Source organism: Aquarana catesbeiana, linkage group LG12 (assembly GCF_042186555.1).
Source record: "Aquarana catesbeiana isolate 2022-GZ linkage group LG12, ASM4218655v1, whole genome shotgun sequence".
Lineage (NCBI taxonomy): Eukaryota > Metazoa > Chordata > Amphibia > Anura > Ranidae > Aquarana > Aquarana catesbeiana.
The window spans coordinates 206,403,597-206,425,727 of NC_133335.1; the positions used below are offsets into that span (position 1 = coordinate 206,403,597).

Consider the following 22,131-nt stretch of genomic DNA (forward strand, 5'->3'; position numbering starts at 1 on the left):
AGGGTATGGAAGAAAAAAAAGCTCCAATAGTGTAAAATCGCTCAACCGTTTTATTGAAATAATTGAAATTGCACTTACATAAGTGAATGATAAAAACACTAATCTGTACAGTATCTTTCCTGGCAAACAATTCACCCGCACTTCCGGGATCAGTATGGACAGGATGATGTTAGCACGCAGCACCGCCCTACATTTTTTTTTTTTATAAATGACATCTTCCAATGACTTAGATCATTTTTTTCCTTCCATACCCTGTATTATGGTATCTGCAGTGGCCGATCTGGAGATAAGCAGTGGTGGTCAGTTTCCATAGGAGTGCTGCTCTGCACTAATTATTTTTGACACAATATTGGCACTAGCCCAGTTTCTGAATTATTTTTGTTTTAAAGTTGACTGATTTAAGGCACCCTACCACAAACAGCCTCACTGGTGTCACAGTTTTGATGTCCAGTTGATTTAATTTGTTTGGTCAGTATAATATAAGAGTGGTTGAAAGTGGTTGACTTTGATGGAAATTTGGTGTATTTGTGGCCAAGATAAGAGCTTTTGCTGCTATATACAGTACCTGACTTCCCACACTGTTTCCAATATTGTAAATGTACAGTGTAAAATCAGTGTGTCATGGTATCAATTATCAGGCATCGGGTGACCTCTGGACCAGTTCTAGAAATTAAAGCGTAAGGGTCAGTGCTGATGGACTTTTATTCACTTCAGAATTTTCTCCCTTTCCTTCATAAGCCCTTCTGTGAGTAGTTCTCTTTAATAGGTTTTCAATTAAATAGGAAAAAAAATAAAAAAGCATATATTTGTGGCTACGAATCAGAAATCATCTTCTGTGCACAGTTTTTTTTATTTTGTTTATATAAACCCCACTGTTTCACCAAAAGGCTTCCAATCCTCTACCTGGCCCCCTGTCATAGTTACATCGCTACTCAGGGTGAAAAAAGACACATGTCCATCCAGTTCAAACAAAAAAAACCCCCCAAAAAACGCAAACCTATACCCATAGTTGATTCAGAGGAAGGCAAAAAACCCCAGCAAAGCATGATCCAATTTGCTACTGCAGGGGAAAAAATTCCTTCCTGATCCCCCCGAGAGGCAATTGGATTTTCCCTGGATCCACTATACCTATAAATGTCAGTACCCAGTTATATTATGTACATTTAGGAAAGAATCCAGGCCTTTTTTAAAGCAATCTACTGAGCTGGCCAAAAGCACCTCTGGAGGGAGTCTATTCCACATTTTCACAGCCCTTACTGTGAAGAAACCTTTCCGTATTTGGAGATGAAACATTTTTTTTCTCCAGACATAAAGAGTGCCCCCTTGTCCTCTGTAATGACCTTAAAGTGAATATCTCAACACCAAGTTCACAAGTTCACTATATGGAGCCCTTATATATTTGTACATGTTGATCATATCCCCCTTATTCTCCTCTTCTCAAGAAGGAATAGATTCAGTTGCTCTAATCTTTCCTCATAGCTGAGCTCCTCCATGCCTCCTATTAGTTTGGTTGTCCTTTTCTTTACTTTCTCCAGTTTCCCGATATCCTTTTTGAGAACCGGTGCCCAAAAATGAACTGCATATTCCAGATGAGGTCTTCCTAATGATTTGTACAGGGGCAAAATGTTATCTCTCTCTCTAGAGTCCATACCGCTCTTAATACAAGAAAGGACTTTGCTCGCTTTGGAAACCGCAGCTTGGCATTGCATGCTATTATTAAGCTTATGATCTATCAAAACCCCCAGATCCTTCTCCACCATCTATTCCCCCAGTTGTACCCCCCCAGTATGTATGATATGCATATTCTTAGCCCCCAAGTGCATAACTTTACATTTATCAACATTAAACCTCATTTGCCACTTAGTTGCCCAATTAGACAGTGCATTGAGGTTGGTAGGGGTGGGTATTAAAAAGTACGGATCCCAGCACTGAACCTTGGGGTACACCACTGACAACCTTAGACCATTCAGAGTAAAAGTCATTAATCACAATCATCAATCTAATCACTACTCTCTGAATTTTGTCTTTTAGACAGTTTTCTATCAATTTACAAATTGATCTTTCCAAGCCCGTAGACTTTACCTTACACATGAGCCGTGTGTGGGGAACTGTCAAACGCTTTTGCAAAATCCAAGTATACCACGTCCACAGCCACCCCTCTGTCCAAGGTTTTACTTAGCTCCTCATAAAAAGAATCAGGTTTGTTTGACAACTCCTGTCTTTCATAAATCCATGCTGTCTGTTGCTTAAAATATTTTTTTCCAGCAAGAACTCGTCTATGTGGTCTTTTATTAAACTCTCCAGTATCTTCCCGACTATAGAAGTTAAACTAACAGGTCTATAGTTGCTTGGTAAAGACTTTGATCTCTTTTTAAAAATGGGCACCACATTGGCCCTACACCAATCATACACCAAGTAGTTGATTTAAACTGGAAATGCGTCGGGTACCAGGGATTACCACCCACTAGAGAGTACTAGTGTCATTTTATATGTACTGTTGTATTTTGCTTTGTGTTTGTGTTGTCTGTTTTATCATATAACTCTGGACACCAGATGTCTTCTAATGTTTGATCATCCGTTTGATCTACTTGTTTTATGTAACAATAAAAATCATTTTTCTACGCAAATCAATGTCTGTGGCCTTTAAAGTCCCATCCAAGGGGGAATAGTTTTTTTGTTGTATACAGCATAGGGATGTGGCCACTGCATTGATCCCATTGAGACAGTGGAAACCTCTTTTCTTTCTTAAAATCTAAATAGGAGGAAAAAACAAGTGCAGGTAGTTTTTTTTTTTTTTTTTTAAATAATTAAAACAGTTCTTGAGAATGAAGGCATGCAAGAAGAATTAAAGGTTTTTATATATTTTTTATTTGAATTAATGGTTTATGATTATCCTTTTCATGGATGTAAGGTTCTTCATCCCTGATTCTTATAGAACATACAGTGACAACACTTCACAGCTTGATTTTACTTGACATACTGGAGATCACATGACACAACTGCATATTGCTGTAAAAAACAAATACAGAAAGAAATCAATGATTTTATGAGATTATAAGTTGTAATACCCTTGTCTTAAACAGGGGCTACCAGTAAATTTAGCTGCGCTAGGTTGTAGTTACCCTGGCTGATTTTCAGTCTTTGTGATCATTTGGGTTTTCTCCTAAGTCTGGTGTGGCTGTGGCTTCTCCATTCTGTCAGTAGGTGGCACTGTTACCTTTGGCATTAGCTGATGTGCTACAGTAAAGCTAGGTTATGAATATGCATATATAGCTAATCAGTAGGAGTTTTATGGCCACTGAGCATGCTGGGAGAGAGTATATATTAAGGGGAAATCAAGCGATCAAGGTCCTCCCACCCAGACCTTGGTCTGGTGTGGATGTGTGAGGAACAGCTGCGTTGGGTGAGGCCTGAAGTCTAAGGCCCAGCAATGCGAGAGCCTGTTTGTTGGCTGGAGGCATGAGGGATGAAGTTCTGAAGTGAAGCACCAGAGGTTACTCTTCCACGAACCTGGGACTGTGGAAAGCTTGGGAAAGTGTCAAGATGCACTCATCCAAGGAAACCCTGCACGGTACTGTGAGTTTTTGGTTTCTACAGGAGACAGCTGTTGCTACATAGATACAGAATGTGGGCTGCAGGCTGTCTACCTGGCTTTTTTTGTGTCTTTGGGTCTGTGGGTCTGTTTGCCTACTGTCCTAGGGTGTCCTGTACCCTAACCCTCTCTCCCTTAGTTTGTTGTTGTAAGCGATAAACTCACTTTTGTTCAGCCTAAAAGTGATTGGCAGCATCCTGAGGTGCAACCTCAGCCCTCCCTAATGTCAGGGGGTAAGGGGCGCACTACATAGTATACAAGTGTATTATGGGTGGATTTAAAAGTAATAAGGGGTAGAGATGATGAGTAATAGAAAGTTTAGTCTGCTGCTGATCCAGAGTTATCAGGTAAATATTTGTTCATAAACTAGTAGGAAGTGGTCCAAAAGACCACTTACAAGTTTGCTAATAGTACAGTGTGTAAGGGGTCTCCTATAAATAAAGCTCTTGCTTAAAGAAATCCCATACTTCCTCCCCAAAAGTGACCCCTGGCTCCATGGTTGGAACAAAATAGAGATACTGCTGACAACAATGCTGATGGTTAAGGGGCAAACCTCCTTATTATGTAATTTACCTAATTAAGCAAACTGTATACATTTTTATTAGGAAATATTCTGTTTTGAGGGTTCCGCTTCCATACGGCTTAGTCAAGTGAACCTTTAAAGTAATATCGCCAGCTCATCTTTACTAAGCAGACTACCATAACCTTCAAAATTAAAAATGAACATACTAACCCTCTCCTAATCCTCTGATAACCAGCCCCAGATTTGCCCATATTTAAATGTATCATGCCCAGCTATATCAAGCCACATCTATATCTTTTAAGACCCAAGATCAGGGCAGCTCCAAACATGTACGCCAACTCAACATTTATTATGTTTGTTGTTACCCAAAGACATATATTTTTACGTATATACCCAGACATGCCCCTGTTGATAGTTATAGCAATATAAGTCTCTTTGTGTCGCACAACCAAATGGCAAGGACGATATTGCAGGCTCCCCTAAAACTTAGAAATGAGTGAACTGCTACAGCAACACATCCTCTTAGACCTCATTGACACTGGGCGGTTAGTCCCAGTGCATGAGGTACTGGCGATTAGCTGCAGGGCACAGGCGCTTCATCTAGCCCCTCAGCAAACAGAGATTCTGACAGCTGTTGGGGCTGGACTCACTCAGTGGTACTTCAATTTAGAGCAGTATGCACCCAGGGACAAATGCCCAGAATGCAGACTGCTTGCATTCTGGGCATTTGTCTTTGATTGTATATTACCCTAGTACATACTGCTAGGTGCACCACCCAGCCCCTCCAGCCAGAGCAGCGACAGTGCCTTCCAGCTGCAGCTGCAGCTAAACCCCAGACCCTCATGGATAGGGGCCTAACACCCGGTGTGCATGAGGCCAAAACCTCTGAATTTAGTTATGTCAATAGAGCTCATAACAGCACTAAAAGATGTGACATACCCTAACTGCACTGAAAATAAGTAAAACAGCGTGTTCTACATCAGTGTCTTCTCTTGTGTATATCTGTCCATTCCACGGGTAAAAACAAGAGAGGATGAGCTGTCATGCAAAACAAGAATGACGGAGCTTGCCAAGCATCACCAGTTACAAAAATGGTGCATACCAGCGGTAAACTCCAGGTCAAGTTCACACCCCAGACAAGGACTGGTGAGCTCAACAAATGTTACTTCCCTCCTAGTGACCCACAAGAATATTTACACTAAGAAGTAGCTTTTAGCATGCATTGTTTACCTCTTTCACTTCTATGACTTCATGAATAAGGTCAACACCTGGCAATGATGGTAAAGATACTCCAACACTCAGGTCAGCTGTAAAAATGGTATAGTAAGTCAGTATAAAAATAAAATAACATATAATAACATATAATGCACTATTATAAGATGTCAACATAAAAGAAAAATGCCCATTAGTCAAAAAATTTTAAAGACTTCAGACTGCAAGTGGGCAAGTGGAGCTTCAGACTACAGTGACATGAGTCAGCTCATCATAATTTGAATCTAAGATCAAAATATTACCACTAATAATAGTTAGATACATTAAAACTTTTTTTTTTTCTTGATGCCATCATCATTCATCCAAAAAGTTTTCAGAAGAAGCCATTTGAATAAAAGATGAAACATTTACATTTTAGTTTATGAACAGTAGAATGTAATTACTAAACGATATCATGACCTGAGAACTTCAACAGACGTATCTGTAATGGTATTTAAATTTTTTGATGAAGGAGGGGGTTCAGCTAGGACCTTACAATTTGTCCCTTTTCCTGAATAGGGGGTGTGTGATGTGGATTTGGGTTTTGCGAACAGTTTGGCCCGAGCATGAGTTTGGGCTGAACATTGCCTGTTAATGGAGACAAGGGTCTCTTCCCCACAACCTTTGGCGGTTGTGGGGTTCTGAGAGCAGGGGGCTTATTATCGGAATCTGGAAGCCCCCTTTAACAAGGGGGCCCCCAGATCCCAGCCTGCCTTTATGTGAATGAGTATGGGGTACTATGTACCATTAGCCATTCACCAAAAAAGTGTAAAAAAGTAATAAAAACAAGAGACAGTTTTTGACAATTCCTTTAGTAGTCTCCCTGGCGGTATGATTATGTCAGATTTTTGCGTCTCAAAGCGGTACAATTATTTTGCATAGAAATTTGGCGTTTTCATATTGTAGGCCTGTAATTCTTAGGAATAACACACTTAAATCTGTCCAAACAAGAGTCTAGTAGATATCCTGGGTATGGTAAAGTTTGAATCACGAAATTATAAATTATAATATAATAAATAATACTATATGGTACTATAAATAATTATAAAAAAAATAATATTATAATATTAATAAAATTAATTTCTCTACGATTCACTATTGCGCAATTCTGCAAATGATTCTAATTTATTATTGCTGTTTTCTAAAACCACTTTTGACGTAAAGGGACACTTTTTGTTTGCAATGGACAATTTCAAGTTTCCAGGCAGAAAGAACAGTATATATTATAAAACTGCATGCAGGGCATTGGACAAAGCACTGGGGACAAAAGGGAGGTGAAATGATTTCATACAGTAATGTAATCTGTAAGATTACAGTGTACTGTATGTGTTATGAATTTTGTACTTTTTGAATTTGCTGCCGGGCTTCACCCCCATGCGTCGCGACGCTCGCAGGGAACGGAGCCCGGCACACAGAGGCATTGAGTGGAGGACACGACCTGCAGACAGAGAGGGGGGATATCGCAGGATCCTGGGGACAAGGTAAGTAACCTGCACCAGGATCCTGCAATTTAATCCCGAGTGTGGCTGGGGGTTACCACTAATGGTACTGAAATTTAAGCCACACTCGGGAATACCGCCAGGGAGGTTAAAAAAAAAAAATCAGTTTCCCCAATGTAAATCCACCGTCAATCATGCCGCCCACCGCACCCAAGAAAGAACAAAACAAAAAATGCTCCGCCTTCATTGCCGGCCGGCCGCCGAATGCCTCCTCTGCTGTTTGACAGTTCTTATATTGGGAAGGGGCAGGGCATGCACCGGTCTGTGACATCACAAGGAGGTGGGGCCACCAGGTGACTCCACCTGTGGCCCGCCCCTTCCCTATATAAGAACTGTCAAACAGCAGAGGAGGCATTAGGCAGTCAGCCATCAATGAAAGCAGAGCATTTGTTTTTGTTCTTTTTCGGGTGCGGCGGGCAGCGTGATTGACGATGGATTTACATCGGGGGATACTTTTTAAATTTTTTTTATTTTTTAATAAAGGATTTGTCAAAAACTGTCTTTGTGTTTTTATTACTTTTTGACACTTTCTTGGTAATTGGATAGGAGTATAATGTACTCCATACACATTCACATGGGAGGGGGGATCTGTGGGCTCCTTTGTTAAAGGGGGCTTCTAGATTTCAATAAACCCCCCGCCCACAGATCCACACAATCACAGCCCAGGGTTATGGAGAAGAGACCGTGTCCCCATCAACATGGGGACAATGTGCCATGTTGAAGGCATGTGGTTTGGTATGGTTCAGGAGGGGGGTGCTCGCCCTTGCTCGCCCTTCCTCCCCCTTTTCTGACCTGCCAGACTGAATGCTCAGATAAGGGTCTGGTCTGGTATGGATTTGGGGGGGGGGCCCTTTAGTCTGCCTGTAAAGTGGCGCATCTGTAGCATGCATATAACATGCTGCAGCAAAAATGAAATTTCTAAAGAAAAAAAAAATGAGTCAAATCACATTTAAATTGACTCGCAGTTGCAATTGCCAGCACCCAGCTTAAAAAAAAAAAATTAAGAAAAAAACTGCATGTGGTCCCCCCCAGTCCATACCAAACCCTTCGGGTCTGGTATGAATTTTAAGGGGAAGCCCATGCCAAAATTAAAAAAAAAAACGGCATGGGGCTCCCTTTAAAATTCATACCAGACCCAAAGGGTAAAAAAATGTTTTAAAAATATTTTTTTGCATTGATACATGTCCCCTAGGGCAGTACCCAGACCCCCATACCCATTTTATGGCCAATTACTTGTATATAAGCCTTCAAAATTAGTACTTTTGATTTTTCCTGTTCGGCTTCCCTAGGCTTCAATGGGGTTCGTCGTTCATCTTAGAACTTTTCCCCTGTTTAGGAGTTCTGCTGCAAACTGAACGGGGGGGGGGGGGGGGGGGGGTGTTCAGACCATCTCTAATGTGGATATGAACTATGGTTCCTATGGTTTATTGATTAATAATGAGTTTATTTCCTAAAGCAGACCGATATGATTTTTTTTTTCCAGGTTTCTTTAGTTTTCAATAGTAACACTTATTGTTGTCTACCACATGTTTACAGCACATATTTTATGACTCAATGTCCTAGCCTTGACTCAGTCTAGTGCCCCGTACACACGGTCGGATTTTCCGATGGAAAATGTCCGATCGGAGCGTGTTGTCGGAAATTCCGACCGTGTGTGGGCTCCATCGGACATTTTCCATCGGATTTTCCGACACACAAAGCAGGAGATAAAATTTTCCGACAACAAAATCCGTTGTCGGAAATTCCGATCGTGTGTACACAAATCCGACGGACAAAGTGCCACGCATGCTCAGAATAAATAAAGAGATGAAAGCTATTAGCCACTGCCCCGACGTACGTGTTTTACGTCACCGCGTTTAGAACGATCGGATTTTCCGACAACTTTGTGTGACCGTGTGTATGCAAGACAAGTTTGAGCCAACATCCGTCGGAAAAAATCCTAGGATTTTGTTGTCGGAATGTCCGAACAAAGTCCGACCGTGTGTACGGGGCATAGGTATTAGGAAAAATGTATTTTAGATGTCTCTGTCTTATTATTACACAACTATTGAATATTTGTTTTGTTTTTACCACTTAGCTGTTTTAGGCTAAATTGAGTTTAAATATCTCTGCTTTAATATTTAAACACAGTTAATGAATACTTTTGTTTACCATTAAGCTGAACCAGGTAAGCCATGTTGAAGATGTCACGCATGTACCCCATCAGCACTGATGGCTGTCAGCAAAAACAGAAAAAGGCAGTGTAAATGAAACAATAAATTCATGGCTATGTTATTGTGTTAACATTTTGTTATGCAATATTAAAATGCACAAAAACAAAGTGATTGTAAAGTCTTGTTTTTCCCTTTAAAATAACAAACATACCCTTACCTGCTCTGTGCAGTGGTTGTACACAGAGCAGCTCAGATCCTCCTCTTCTCGGGTCCCTCTTCTGTGATCCTGGCCCCTCCCTCCTGTCGAGTGCCCCCACAGCAAATATCTTCCTATGGGGGCACCCGAGCCAAGTCACAGATCCCTGTATCCATTCAGACACAGAGCTGCGACCTGGCCCAGTCCCCTTTCTCTCCTGATTGGCTGACTGACTTTGATTGACAGCAGTGGGAGCCAATGGCGCTATGCTGCTGTCTCAGCCAATGAGGAGGGGAGTCCCGGCCAGCCGAGTGCTTCATGCAACGTCACTGAAATTAGAGGGGGCTCAGGTAAGTATTAGGAGGGCCGAGGGTGGCTGCTGCACACAGAAAGCTTTTATCTTAATGCATAGAGTACATTAAGATAAACACCTTCTGACTTTACAATTACTTTAACTCCATCTGATCTCCGGGTTGACCTAAAACTTGCAGTATGATATAGGAATAAATGTGTTTGCTCAAACTGGATTGTCTAAAATTGTATTAGCGCCAGTGCCTACAATTTTAGGGTTCAAGAAATGATCTCCATTTGGCTAAGGTGCATATGATTGGATGATAGAAGTCATCAGAGCTTCACCTCATTCACTAAGCTAAGGGAAAATTCCCCTACAAAGGGAATACCCTATTTGCCTTTAGTAAATCAACCCCAATACATACATTTAGGAACTGTTTTACTTGCTAAACGGCGTGTGATCTATTATAAGGATTCCTATGATCCCTTTACCATGCTCATAGTTGGCAAGAGTGACCCTTTTCACACTCTGCATAAACTGCATGGCACTGCTCCAAAACCACTGGTTACATGGGAAGGTTTGTATAAAAAGCTTTACTTTAAAAAAAAAAAAAAGTAAATAGCGAATAACTTCTTAAACATTATTTTGTATTTTTTGTGCACTTTTCAGGACTGCAGGACTGCTAGGAAGCTCATCCAACATGGGGGGTGGGCAGTGCTGAGGAAGTACGTAAATCCTTTGGCACACCCCTCTTAGTACTAACAAGATGAATGTACTGACATACTGGTAGGAATTAAAGTGGAACTTCACCTTCTCAGTCAACATTGATTCATTTTAATCCTTTTGCTGCCAGCATTAGTAAATAGATAGGAAAATATATCAGATTTACTTGTTTTAAACTTTTTTTTTTACATTTCTACAGTTATTTTATGGTTTCCATGCCTAGGAAAATGATATCATACATTGCAAGATTGTTCAGGAGGGGAGGGGAAGTTTTCTCAGCTACGCGCACTCTCCTGCCTGCATGCCTAAGCTAAGGGCAGATGGATTACAGGAAATGAATGCTACAGTACATGAATCTTCAGCCAGAAATGCTAAGGGGTGTTTTTTGACATGATTTCTAAGCAAAATAAAGCCTGGAGACATAGATGGATGGGTGAGTTTGGTGTGAATATTAAAAATGAACAGAGTTTTTGTTTTGTGATGCTCAGATGTAGTTCCATTCCTAAAAAAGCATCTGAAACAAACTTTGTTTCAACTGGAGCACAGCCAATCAGCTTTAAGATGTTAATTTCCAAGCTTTGTGGAGAAAAAAATGAAAGATATAGGCTTATGGGTTGATATGGACATGGCATCAGTGAAGACAGAACTTGCTTCAGATGCTTTTTATAAAGTACACGCATTATGCATTGGCACATCATCTACCTAACCCTACCCATTGAGGGTCTGCATTCTGAGGGCATCAACATCACTTCTGCCTATGGAGATGCTTGGGTATCGCTGTCACTGCTCTCACCCTCACACAGGAAGTTGTCAGGTTGAATTGGCTGAAACTAAGAGGAAGACTGTAAAATAATTGTGTGAACCAAGTGCTCAATAAAGGAACATCTAGTGATTAAAAAAAAAAAAAGTTTAGATATACTTTGATGAAGGCAAAACTTAGGCTGTGTATGTTTCATTCAGTGGCATGTTTAACATTATTCTGAAGTGAGCTAAATAGCTTACATTTGTCTTGCACTTTCCAAAAGAGCTTGCAGACATTGTGATTTTGAGATCTCTATATAAAAAGAAAAATAGAAACCAATGAATAACTGAATTTGGTAATCAGTGCTGTTGATGAAACAAGAAGTCCTACCCTTGCAGTCCTACTGATGTCGTGATCTTCCCTCTAGACAAATTCAACTTGGCCATCAAGTTAGCGCCCTGTGCATACAGACAAAGTAAATATTTAGAAGCGTTGCTTAATAAATTCATCCAAATGCATCTTTGGTTTAAAAGACATTGAAACCAGTATCTAAAGTCAAAACATTTTTTGGGGTTTTGTTTTGTATACAGAGTGGAAAGATTACAAACCTTTTAGATTTTTATTGCCTTTAGGCATAAGTATAGATAGTTAGATCATTACACCAACACAGGATGGTACTGTGGGTGCATGTAAACATGATCTTAGATGCCACATCCTAATATCAATTGTATATGTTTGGAATGGAAGTATGGACTTTATGGACACCAGTAGTAAAAATAAGAAATTTTTATTAGTAACAATTTGCATGTAATAATATAAAAAGACATATAAAAACATTACTGCAGTATCCTACAGTTTGGCATTGACATCTCCAACTCTAGCAACTGAATTGGGGTCATGTCCCATTCCAAACATTGCCTTTAGACGTAAGTAAACATCATGAAGTAAGGGGTTGTGTGTGTGTTGTGCATTAATATATCCACATATACTTTATTTTTATTATATTTAGGACTAAATTATAAAATGCTGGAAAAAATATTTAAAGTAGAACTAAAGGCAAAACTTTTTTTTTCATTTTGGATAGAGTAAGGGAGGGTTATAACCCCAGTTGGTTTGTTTTTTGCAATCTGTGCCCTATTGGGGAGATTTCCCTTCACCTCCTGCCAAAACAGGAAGTGAGAGGAAATCCCTTAAAATTAAGGGAATCCCTTGGGGACCCCCAGGTCACCAGAACTAGTGTTCCCATTGGAAAATTTCCCGTCTATTACTTTTCTGGGGACAACCCAAAATTCTGGATTTTCTGTTACTTTCAATTTCAACGATAATGGTAAACAGGACAAATAAAGAGGGTGACTCTCCCTAATGGGGGCACAGACAGCAATACAAATTGACAGGTGTTCTAATCCATCTCCGCTCTATCCAAAACTAAACAAAAAGTTTTGCCTTTAGTTATACTTTACCTACTTTTCTGAGGCTAAGATTACACGCAAAGCTGACTTAGAAGCAACTTGCTACCCTTTAAAGACCTTTTCACCCTGCTTTTTTGGCTCTATACTGCATTTCTCAAAGTAATAGGAGACACTAATGATGTACCCACTTAATTTTTTCAAAATATTTCCTCTTTTTTTTCCAGAAGAAAAGCTTAACATGCAAATAATGTGCATAGCTGTTATAACTAATACAGTTTGTGATGAAACCCTTTTAAGTGTATGTAAAGTGGTACACTCATGGTACAATCATATTACTGTTTTATAACTATGGCATTAGTCGCCTCTACTCACCACATTGAGAGTCATTAGGTGCTGATTACGATTGTTACCCGTCACCACAAACATCTCCACAACTGGAGAAATCTGAACTAACACGAAGTTGGAGTTGAGAGTAACAAGTGGGGTTTGAGTGAGGAGTATCTTCATGTTCACAGCAAGAGACTCCTTGTATTTCCAGCTGATCTGCAGGCAGAGAAAACATGTCAATTTTTATTCTTTTTTATTTACATCATAGTTTTACATGAAAAATCCCTTTTTGCCAGTACAATATTGTAACCCATTTTATGGTCAATGTTCCTCATACATTCATTAAACAGTACATTGAGGTCGGCTTGTAAGTTGGAGACATCTTGTAAGGACGTTATTCCACTGCATAGCTCAGTGTTAGCTTCCACAAGTAGAGTAAAGGCCCGTACACACGATTGAATTTTCCAACGAGAAATGTTCAATGTCAGGCTGTTGTCGGAAAATCCGACTGTGTGTATGCTCCATCGGACAATTGTTATCGGACTTTCCGCCAACAAATGTTGGTTAGTATGTCTTCAAATTTTCCGCGAACAAATGTCTGTTGTCAGATTTTCCGAGCATATGTACACAAGTCCGTCGGACAAAAGTCCAAAGTACAAACATGCATGCTCGGAAGCAAGGACGAGCCAGAAGCAGTCGTTCTTGTAAACTAGCATTCATAATGGAGAATTAACATTAGTGACGTGGCAAATTATGAAACCTCGAAATGCAGTCTGTTTTGATCTGGGGGCTGGGAGTGGTCAGAGTACCAATAGGTGTCACCACCTATGCTCTAGTTCTGGGGCGCCTTATCTGCTTCCAGGGAGAATGTTCTGGAAGAGGGGCAGGGCCTGGAACTGGAGTGGCAGGCAGCTCATGTGGGAGCCCTGACCAATCCCCAACTGGTATTGGCAGGGGGCAGGTCTCCTATATAAGCAGAGATAAAGAACTCCTGGAGCAGAGGGGCAGGTGAGGCTGTCGGAACGTATGGTACGGTCAAGTTCTTCATCAAAGACTCGGGGCAGTGGAAGGTCGGTGAGTGTCACCACAATGGAGGGCTGGACGTGCCAGGAAGTTTGTGAGGGAACTTTGCTTCTACACGGTCATTAGCAAAGTCTTCATCATTTACACAGTGAATGATGAGGAGTCCTGAATCAGAGGAGAGACTGTGGGATATGTGTCAAATCGATGTGGCCTGAGGGCACAGGATTTGCAAGATGGGCTGGCTTGGAACAGTAGTCCATCATCCAAAAGAATGCTTCTAAACTACTAGGCCTCCGGGGAGAGGTGCTGCAGGCCTCTGGCTTAGTAGCAGCGAGCAACCAGAGCCTGCTTAAGGACTTATTCAGAGTGGGTCCTTCTTGTTCACAGAAGAGGACGTGAAATTACTTTACTTCAGGATTAAGCTTTGTGCAGGAGGAAAGAAGTTGTGCAGGAGGAAAGAAGTTCTGGGAACATCACTCTTACATGGTCACCCCCAGGTCACCAGAATTAGTGTTCACAGTCTATTACTTTTCTGGGGACAACCCAAAATTTGGGATTTTCTGTTACTTTCAATTTCAATGACGTGACATTAGTGACGTGGCAAATTATGAAAACTCAAAATGCAGTCTGTTTTGATCTGGGGGCTGGGAGTGGTCAGAGTACCAATAGGTGTGACCACCTATGCTCTAGTTCTGGGGCGCCTCCCCTGCTTCCAGGGAGAATGTTCTGGAAGAGGGGCAGGGCCTGGAACTGGAGTGGCAGGCAGCTCATGTGGGAGCCCTGACCAATCCCCAACTGGTATTGGCAGGGGACAGGTCTCCTATATAAGCAGAGATAACATGCCACTGGGGGGAGTTGTCGGCTGAGTGAAGTGGAGGATGGAATACTAGACAGCAGCAGGAGGGCACCCCCATCTGGGGGGGTGTGCGCCGATCACAGGAGGAGGCCCAGGGAGAGCTGTGAGGGAACTTTGCCTCTACACAGTCATTGGCAATGTCTTTATCATAACACGGACGTTGATAAAGAACTCCTGGAGCAGAGGGGCAGGTGAGGCTGTCGGAACGTATGGTACGGTCAAGTTCTTCATCAAAGACTTGGGGCAGTGGAAGGTCGGTGAGTGTGACCACAGTGGAGGGCTGGATGTGCCAGGAAGTTTGTGAGGGAACTTTGCTTCTACACGGTCATTAGCAAAGTCTTCATCATTTACACAGTGAATGATGAGGAGTCCTGAATCAGAGGAGAGACTGTGGGATATGTGTCAAATCGATGTGGCCTGAGGGCACAGGATTTGCGAGATGGGCTGGCTGGGAACAGTAGTCCACCATCCAAAAGAATGCTTCTAAACTACTAGGCTTCCGGGGAGAGGTGCTGCAGGCCTCTGCTTTAGTAGCAGCGAGCAACCAGAGCCTGCTTAAGGACTTATTCAGAGTGGGTCCTTCTTGCTCACAGAAGAGGACGTGAAATTACTTTACTTCAGGATTAAGCTTTGTGCAGGAGGAAAGAAGTTGTGCAGGAGGAAAGAAGTTCAGGGAACATCACTCTTACACGGTCAAGAGTGATGTCCTCATTCTTTACACGGTAATGGATGGGGAATTCTTGGAAGCAATAGTCAGGTATAGGGCAATAATAGCAGTTAAGCAGAGAAGGAGCAACAGTAGGCATGGTGATGCAGGAGGAAGATAATAGCAATTATAAATGCACATCATCTCTTCGGGCTCTAACTATGTGCTAATGTGTGTAATCTTTAAAATATGATGGCAATTGAACTATTCTGTGGGCATCCCATATACCCTTTTCCCCAACCAAGTTGTACCCCTCAATAAACAAAAAAACCCCAAAACCAGTAAAAGACTGTTCATTGTCTCTGCAAGTGATGTATGGGAGTCTAGCAGCGGGGTGAATTGGTGGATTGTCAGTTACTAGTGGCAACTACACCGCTACACATGTTATCTCCTCTGATTCCGCAACATGTCTTGTTGATGAACGGCCATTTAGAAACGAACAGAATAGCACGAAATGAAGAATGCGAACTGAAAAGCGCTAAATGAAAAGCGCAAAAAAGAAAAGCGCGAATCAACGCTCATCAAACTTCTATTAACACAAAATTAGCAGAAGGAGCCCAAAGGGTGGCACTAAAGAGCTGAAAAACAACGTAGAACGTCACTACATTCGTATTTGGTGGCCAACAATTGTCTAGCCGTGTGTATGCAAGAAAAGTTTGGGCCAATGCCCTTCAGACAAAATTCCACGGTTTTGTTGGCCAACAATCCGATCGTGTGTACGAGGCTTAAGACCTTCTGTTTTTGCTCTCTGTGTCCCCACTGGGAATATTTACCCCCACTTGCTATAAGGAAATCTCACCAATGATTAAAAAGGCAGCAAATGTAATCTGAGATGGGTTCTTCCTCTTACTTATCCTATCCTACACTGTAATAAATGTTTGATGTTGGCCCCCAGCTATTACCTATCACTAACGTATCATAACAATAACAATTAATTTGCTCCTACCCTTAAAGTGTTACTAAAGTCATATTATTATTTTTTTTATTAATACATATGTAAACAAGGCAGATTGCTGTTCCGACAGGGGGGGACATAGAGATCTTCTTTTCCTGCCAAGCAGGAACAAGGATCTCTGTGTTCACCCAGTCAGTCCATCCCCCACACAGTTAGCAAGCACCTCCTAGGGACACGCTTAACCCTTTAATCTCCCCTGGTGTTAACCCCTTCCCTGCCAGTGTCATTAGTACAGTAACAGTGCATATTTTTAGCACTGGCCACTTTATTAGTGTCACTGGTGCCAATGCTCACTGAAGTGCGTATAGACCTTGGGAGATCTTAGTATCTGGTAATATACCATATTTATCGGCGTGTAACATGTACTTTTTTCCCCTTAAAATCAGGGGGAAATCGTGGGTGCGTGCTATACACCGATTCCTGCTGTCTCTGAGGGAATAGGAGCGAGCGCCGCTGAATTACCATACATAGAGCTGTGATCTCCTGTGTACCCGGTGCTCCGTCACTCACAGCCACGCCTCCTGGCCCCGTATTGGGGCAGTGTTCTGTCTATCATATGAGGAGGGCCAGGAGGCGTGGCTGTGAGTGACGGAGCACCGGGTACACAGGAGATCGCGGCTCTGTGTAATTCAGCGGTGCTCGCTCCTCCTCTTCCCTTGGAGACAGCAGGGATAATCCAACACTGGCGAGGCTGCAATGATGGGAAAGGTGAGGCTGCAGATGGGCACTGAACAGGCTGCATTGTTGGTCAATTTAATGGCTGCAGATGGGTACTGGACAGGGTGCATTGATGGGAAATTTAGAGGCTGCAGATGGGCACTGAGCAGGGTGCATTGATGCGCTGTGACCCTAATTTCGCTTCAAAGTTCTTTATTTAAAATGTAAGTTTTTTTCCTTAAACTTCCCTCCTAAAATTGGGGTGCGTGTTATATGCCTGTGCGTGTTATACACCAATAAATACGGTATTTACCATACTTATCCTGTGGGGAGCACTGGGTGACTGCACTCTTCACTGATTGAAATTGTATTGACACTTCTTTTAAGTTCACTATATGGACTCTTAGTTGGAATTTTGGACATATTTTTTTCTTTTTTCACTACATTTTAATAGATGGACTTTAGTGCACGCTATATATAATGATCATGGAGTAACAGCGCAACACTTTGATTTTTATTTTCTGTTACATTTATTTAATGTGTGCATATGTGTGAGTGCTGCTGTTTTTCGAATTTTTTCTTTTACATTTTTGTGGGGAGAAAAGGACATCAATTTTATTTGGGTACAGTGTCATACAACAGCGCAATTGTCAGTTAAAGTAATGCATCGCCATATATTGCAAAAAATGGCCTGGTCATGGTAAACCTTCCTTTTTTTTTTTTTTCGTATTTCTTTTCCTTTTCCTCTCTATCTCCCCCACTTCCCTTTTTTTTTTTTTGCTTTTCTCCTTGTTCTCTGTGTCTGGCTGACTGGGGTTCCGTACACACCTTCTGCATGGCTGTCTTCCCTTGCCATGTCCTCTCCCTTCTCCCCCCACCCTTTTTCTTTCTTTTTTTTGCCTTTTTTGGGGGGTTTTGTTGTGGTTTTTGTTTCTGTTTGGATTAGGTGGGTGTGGTTAGGCTGGTTTTATATATTGTATAGAATATAAACTATATAAATAGGAAAAGTGATCTAAGATAGAAGAGTAAGGATGGAAGTATATATATAATAGTTCACTCTCTCAGCTATTTTTTTTATGTATAGAATTGTGTGGTTTGTTATAAATGAAAAAATATCATAAAATTGAATTATGAAAAAAAAAAACCTTCCGGAGCTGAAGTAGTTAAATAAAATAAGAGTAAAACTACCTACTGCAACAATTTATAGCTTCTGTCCTTATTTTGATTGGTTTTACTATAGAAAACCTATTTTCACTGATGACAGGGTTAACCGAATCTGCCTATTGTTATGGCATGCTGAAGAAGTAGTATTTAATGTGATCAAAATATATATATAAACCAGTACATACCTCTGGAATGTGGGAACCCAGTACAGATGTTGTCAGATATTTTCTAACAGAAACCTAGAAGCAAGATAAATCAATGTGATATGTTAACTGGTTTGGAATATGTAGAGAAGAAAGCCAGTAAAACATATCAATAATGATATGGGTGAAAATAGCATTGTGGACAACGCATCATCCCACAATATAAAGGGCAATTCTAATTTCATGGACAAAACCAACTAACAATAGGGCAGGAGATGAACCTGCTATACCTTGTTATGAGGGTAAAGAAATGTTCTACTTCCTCAATGAACATGGAAAAACTTGGGCCCTATTAAAGTAAATATAAACCTAACAATGAACTTTTCTCTTTTGCTCCATTTTGGTCTGTTAAATATGTGATTGAACAAGTTTTTGTTTTTTTTGTTTTTTTGCTCCCTGTTGATCCTGACAGAAAATCTTGTGAGCTGATAAGTTCCTGTGCTTTCTGCCTCTATTGACTGTTATCAGGTACATTTTTTTCTCGTTCTCTCTGTGGACCACAAAAAAACTCCCCCTTATGTCATGTAGAAAAGGAGAGGGAAAGGTCTTCTAAACATATCTTGCCCCAGAGTAATAACACTTCTTCTCCATAGATAAAGTGCCTGAGTGCTGCCAATGTAGGACAAGAATTGTGTTACTGGCAGGATCACCAAGTGAAATTAAAAGAAAAAAGCTTGAAAAAAGAAAACCAATGCAGCCACAACATCTGAGGTCTGGAAACTGCAATATATTGTTCTTCTTTTTGTAATACACTTCAAATATTAGACACTACTAAGACAATGGGTTGGTTTTCTTAATAGAGACATTTACTTATCAAAGTGAATATGTTTAATGCATTTTGTAAATAAGATAAAGCTGTGGACTTTATGCCAATTTTACGCCAGGTTTCTTTGAATTCTCAATTAACCTCCCTGGCGGTTTTCCCAAGTGTGGCTCAGGGTTAAATTTCAGTACCATTAGCGGTAACCCCAAGTCACAGGAATTGCATTGCAGGATCCTGGTGCGGTATACTTACCTTGTCCCCAGGATCCTGCGAAGTCCCCCCGCTGTGTCCGTGGGCTGTCCGAGGGCTCTGTCCTCCGCCCGATGCTCTATGTGCTGGGCTCCATTCCCTGCGAGCGTCACGACGCATGGGGGCGGAGCCCAGCTGCAAATTTAAAAAATTGAAAATTCCTAACACATACAGTACACTGTAATCTTACAGATTGCATTACTGTATGAAATCATTTCACATCCCTTTTGTCCCCAATGCTTTGTCCCATGCCCTGCATGCAGTTTTATATGATATATACTGTTCTTTCTGCCTGGAAACTTGAGATTGTCCATAGCAACCAAAAAGTGTCCCTTTACGTCAAAAGTGGTTTTAGATCAGCTAGAAAACAGCGATAGTAAATTAGAACACTTGCAGAATTGAGCGATAGTGAATCGCGGGGAAATTCATTTTATTATTATTATATTATTATTTTTTATTATTATTATTTATAGTTATTTATTATATTATAATTTATGATTTTGTGTTTTAAACTTTATCATACCGGGGATATCTACTAGACTCTTGTTTGGACAGATTTAAGTGTGTTAGCACTAAGAATTACAGGCCTACAATATAAAACGACAAATTTCTATGCAAAACAATTGTACCACTTAGAGACGCAAAAAGCGGACATAATCATACCACCAGGGTGGCTACAGGACGTTAAGCAGGCGGGGACATTCATTTTGGCCTGTTCATTAGGAATCGAGTGGAATTTACACAGCGTATGACCAGCTTTACTTTTGGAAAATGAACATGCACTTTGCTGTTTGAACAGTTTCTACTACGTTAGTAAATTAACCCCATCCAGTTTTGATATGCAATTACAGATTTGTAGGACCAGAGTACTGGATGAAAATAGTGGTGTTGATTTAATAAAGTAGTGGAGACTGTTTTTTTAGCAGCATAATGTTCACCTTGCAAAGTGCATGTTCAATAAGCTTAATAAATAAACTGATGCCCTTGTCACTTCTATCAACCCATTATGTTTCACTGAGTTTCATCCTATTTACTAACATTGACTTTGCTAACTGAACATTCTCTTTAGTAAATCAAACCAAATGTCTTCAGGAGGAGCTATACCCAACCACTCTGCTGCTGAGCATGGATTGATATAGAATCAAATTTGTCAAATACAGATATGAGGACTCTATATCAACATGTGGAGAGGAAGCATAAGCTAGGTTTTGGACAGGGCCTGTGAATTCCTTGCCTACGTATGTGCCTGTCTTGGCCTATGGTAATAAGCTTTAGATAATGGCTGTAAGCAGGAGGTCACGGGCACAAGTGGTAGAGATGAGATCCTCTTTCCTCCACATTTGTCCCTCATTTTGGTCTAATCTATATAGTTCCATATAAAATGCACTTTTTATCTTTCAAAAAGTGTTTCCAGTGCTAAACCTTTCATCCAATTTCTAAATTGCTGTATTTGTAAATTTCAAAAGCCAGTATAACGGAATAGTAATGGTAAAACAAAAAACTTGTGGGTCTAATTAATCTTTTTTTTGTATAATTCTCCTTTAAGGGGGCGTGATAGGGGGTGTGTCCTACACCTACATACTTTTGCTGATGGGTGTCCCTTGTTCCCATCTCTCAAAAAGTTGGGAGGTATGCACAGAAGTGGTAGGATATCCATCCAAGATTTAGGAATGTGGCAAATGGGGTGTATTTGGGAACTGCTCCAAGCTCAATCAAATAAACAGCTGAAGTTGTCCAGTAGCTTTTTAGATGTTTCTTGAGAAGCTCTATTGCAGCCAGGCATGACACACTGGGAGAAGATTGAGGGGTAAATTTCCCTTCTTGCTGACAGTTGCCTTTAAATACCCAGGAAAAGGTTAGATGTAATAGCAAGGCAAAGGAAATTGCACTGATTGACTTAATTTTCTTCCTCTCAAAATCCTACAACTATAAATAAGTGATGATGAAAACAGTCTACTGTGTTTGGATGGGGCACTTCAAAGTTTTCTAACGATTGAACCTGTTTGTGAATAAAGCAAAGGGCACTCATTTTACCAGAAAAAAAAAGAGTTGACCATAGACTTACAGAAGTTGACGGGATTTCCAGGTCAAAGCCCCCAGAACTCTGAAAAGCTGTAAACATGGAGATGAAAAAATCCTCTGAGAGGCCAAGGTTGACCATTGCATCTTTATTACCAGCATTAGGAGGAAGAGTGAAGTCTTTGGCACCAGTTGGTAATTCAACAACCTTCTTATCCACTTCGTATTCCGCCTAAAGGAAAAATCAGTTTACATCGTATAAGTTGCTTCTCAAAATAAAAACGACACACTGCAGTTATATATATTTGATGTATAATGAAAGATTGTGACTAATGCCAAGTCCAGCCAAACCTTTTTTTGTGGGGAAAGACTTGAATTTTTGTAAAATGTTTACTGCTATTCAGTTTCTCCGAACAAAAAGTGCAGGTAAATCTCTGACAGCAACATATACTGTTTTTTTTGTGTAGTACAGGAAGGCTAAAATCCTTTTTAACCTATTATTGTTTTAGATTGTACCCCACTTCCTGTCTAGTAAAACTAGAGAACCAACTCAAACAAAAAAAAATGCACCTCCACACTTTTTCCAACAGAGCGCAGAGCAAGATAGGTGTGTTGTTTCGATGGTCGGATGGGAGAGCCCACTAAGGTTTCTAGGAACACAATGAGAGGAATTGCTCTTGTTCTTCTTACTGTGTGACATCAGAAACTGGACATGACGAGGATTTAGTCACTTCCTGTTTTGGTTCCTTTGTTTACAAGTTGTTTCCGGCTTGTGTAGCAGCAGATCACACAGATCTTGGTTTGATCTGCTGCTTTGGAGGTCAGAGGA

General features: G+C 40.8%; 1 protein-coding gene across 1 annotated transcript in view; it reads right to left on the reverse strand.

The window, feature by feature from the left end:
• Positions 1–2,845: 2,845 nt before the first annotated feature.
• Positions 2,846–22,131, reverse strand: part of BPIFB2 (BPI fold containing family B member 2) — a 42,432-nt gene continuing 23,146 nt past the window's right edge. Inside the window, exons 9-16 of the mRNA XM_073606548.1 lie at positions 21,349–21,534; positions 18,254–18,307; positions 12,753–12,923; positions 11,362–11,429; positions 11,232–11,283; positions 9,017–9,080; positions 5,346–5,422; positions 2,846–3,009 (exon numbers count right to left, since the gene is read on the reverse strand). Coding sequence (XP_073462649.1) covers positions 2,968–3,009; positions 5,346–5,422; positions 9,017–9,080; positions 11,232–11,283; positions 11,362–11,429; positions 12,753–12,923; positions 18,254–18,307; positions 21,349–21,534 — 714 coding nt within the window. The 3' untranslated portion in view covers positions 2,846–2,967. The remainder of the gene's footprint in view (positions 3,010–5,345; positions 5,423–9,016; positions 9,081–11,231; positions 11,284–11,361; positions 11,430–12,752; positions 12,924–18,253; positions 18,308–21,348; positions 21,535–22,131) is intronic.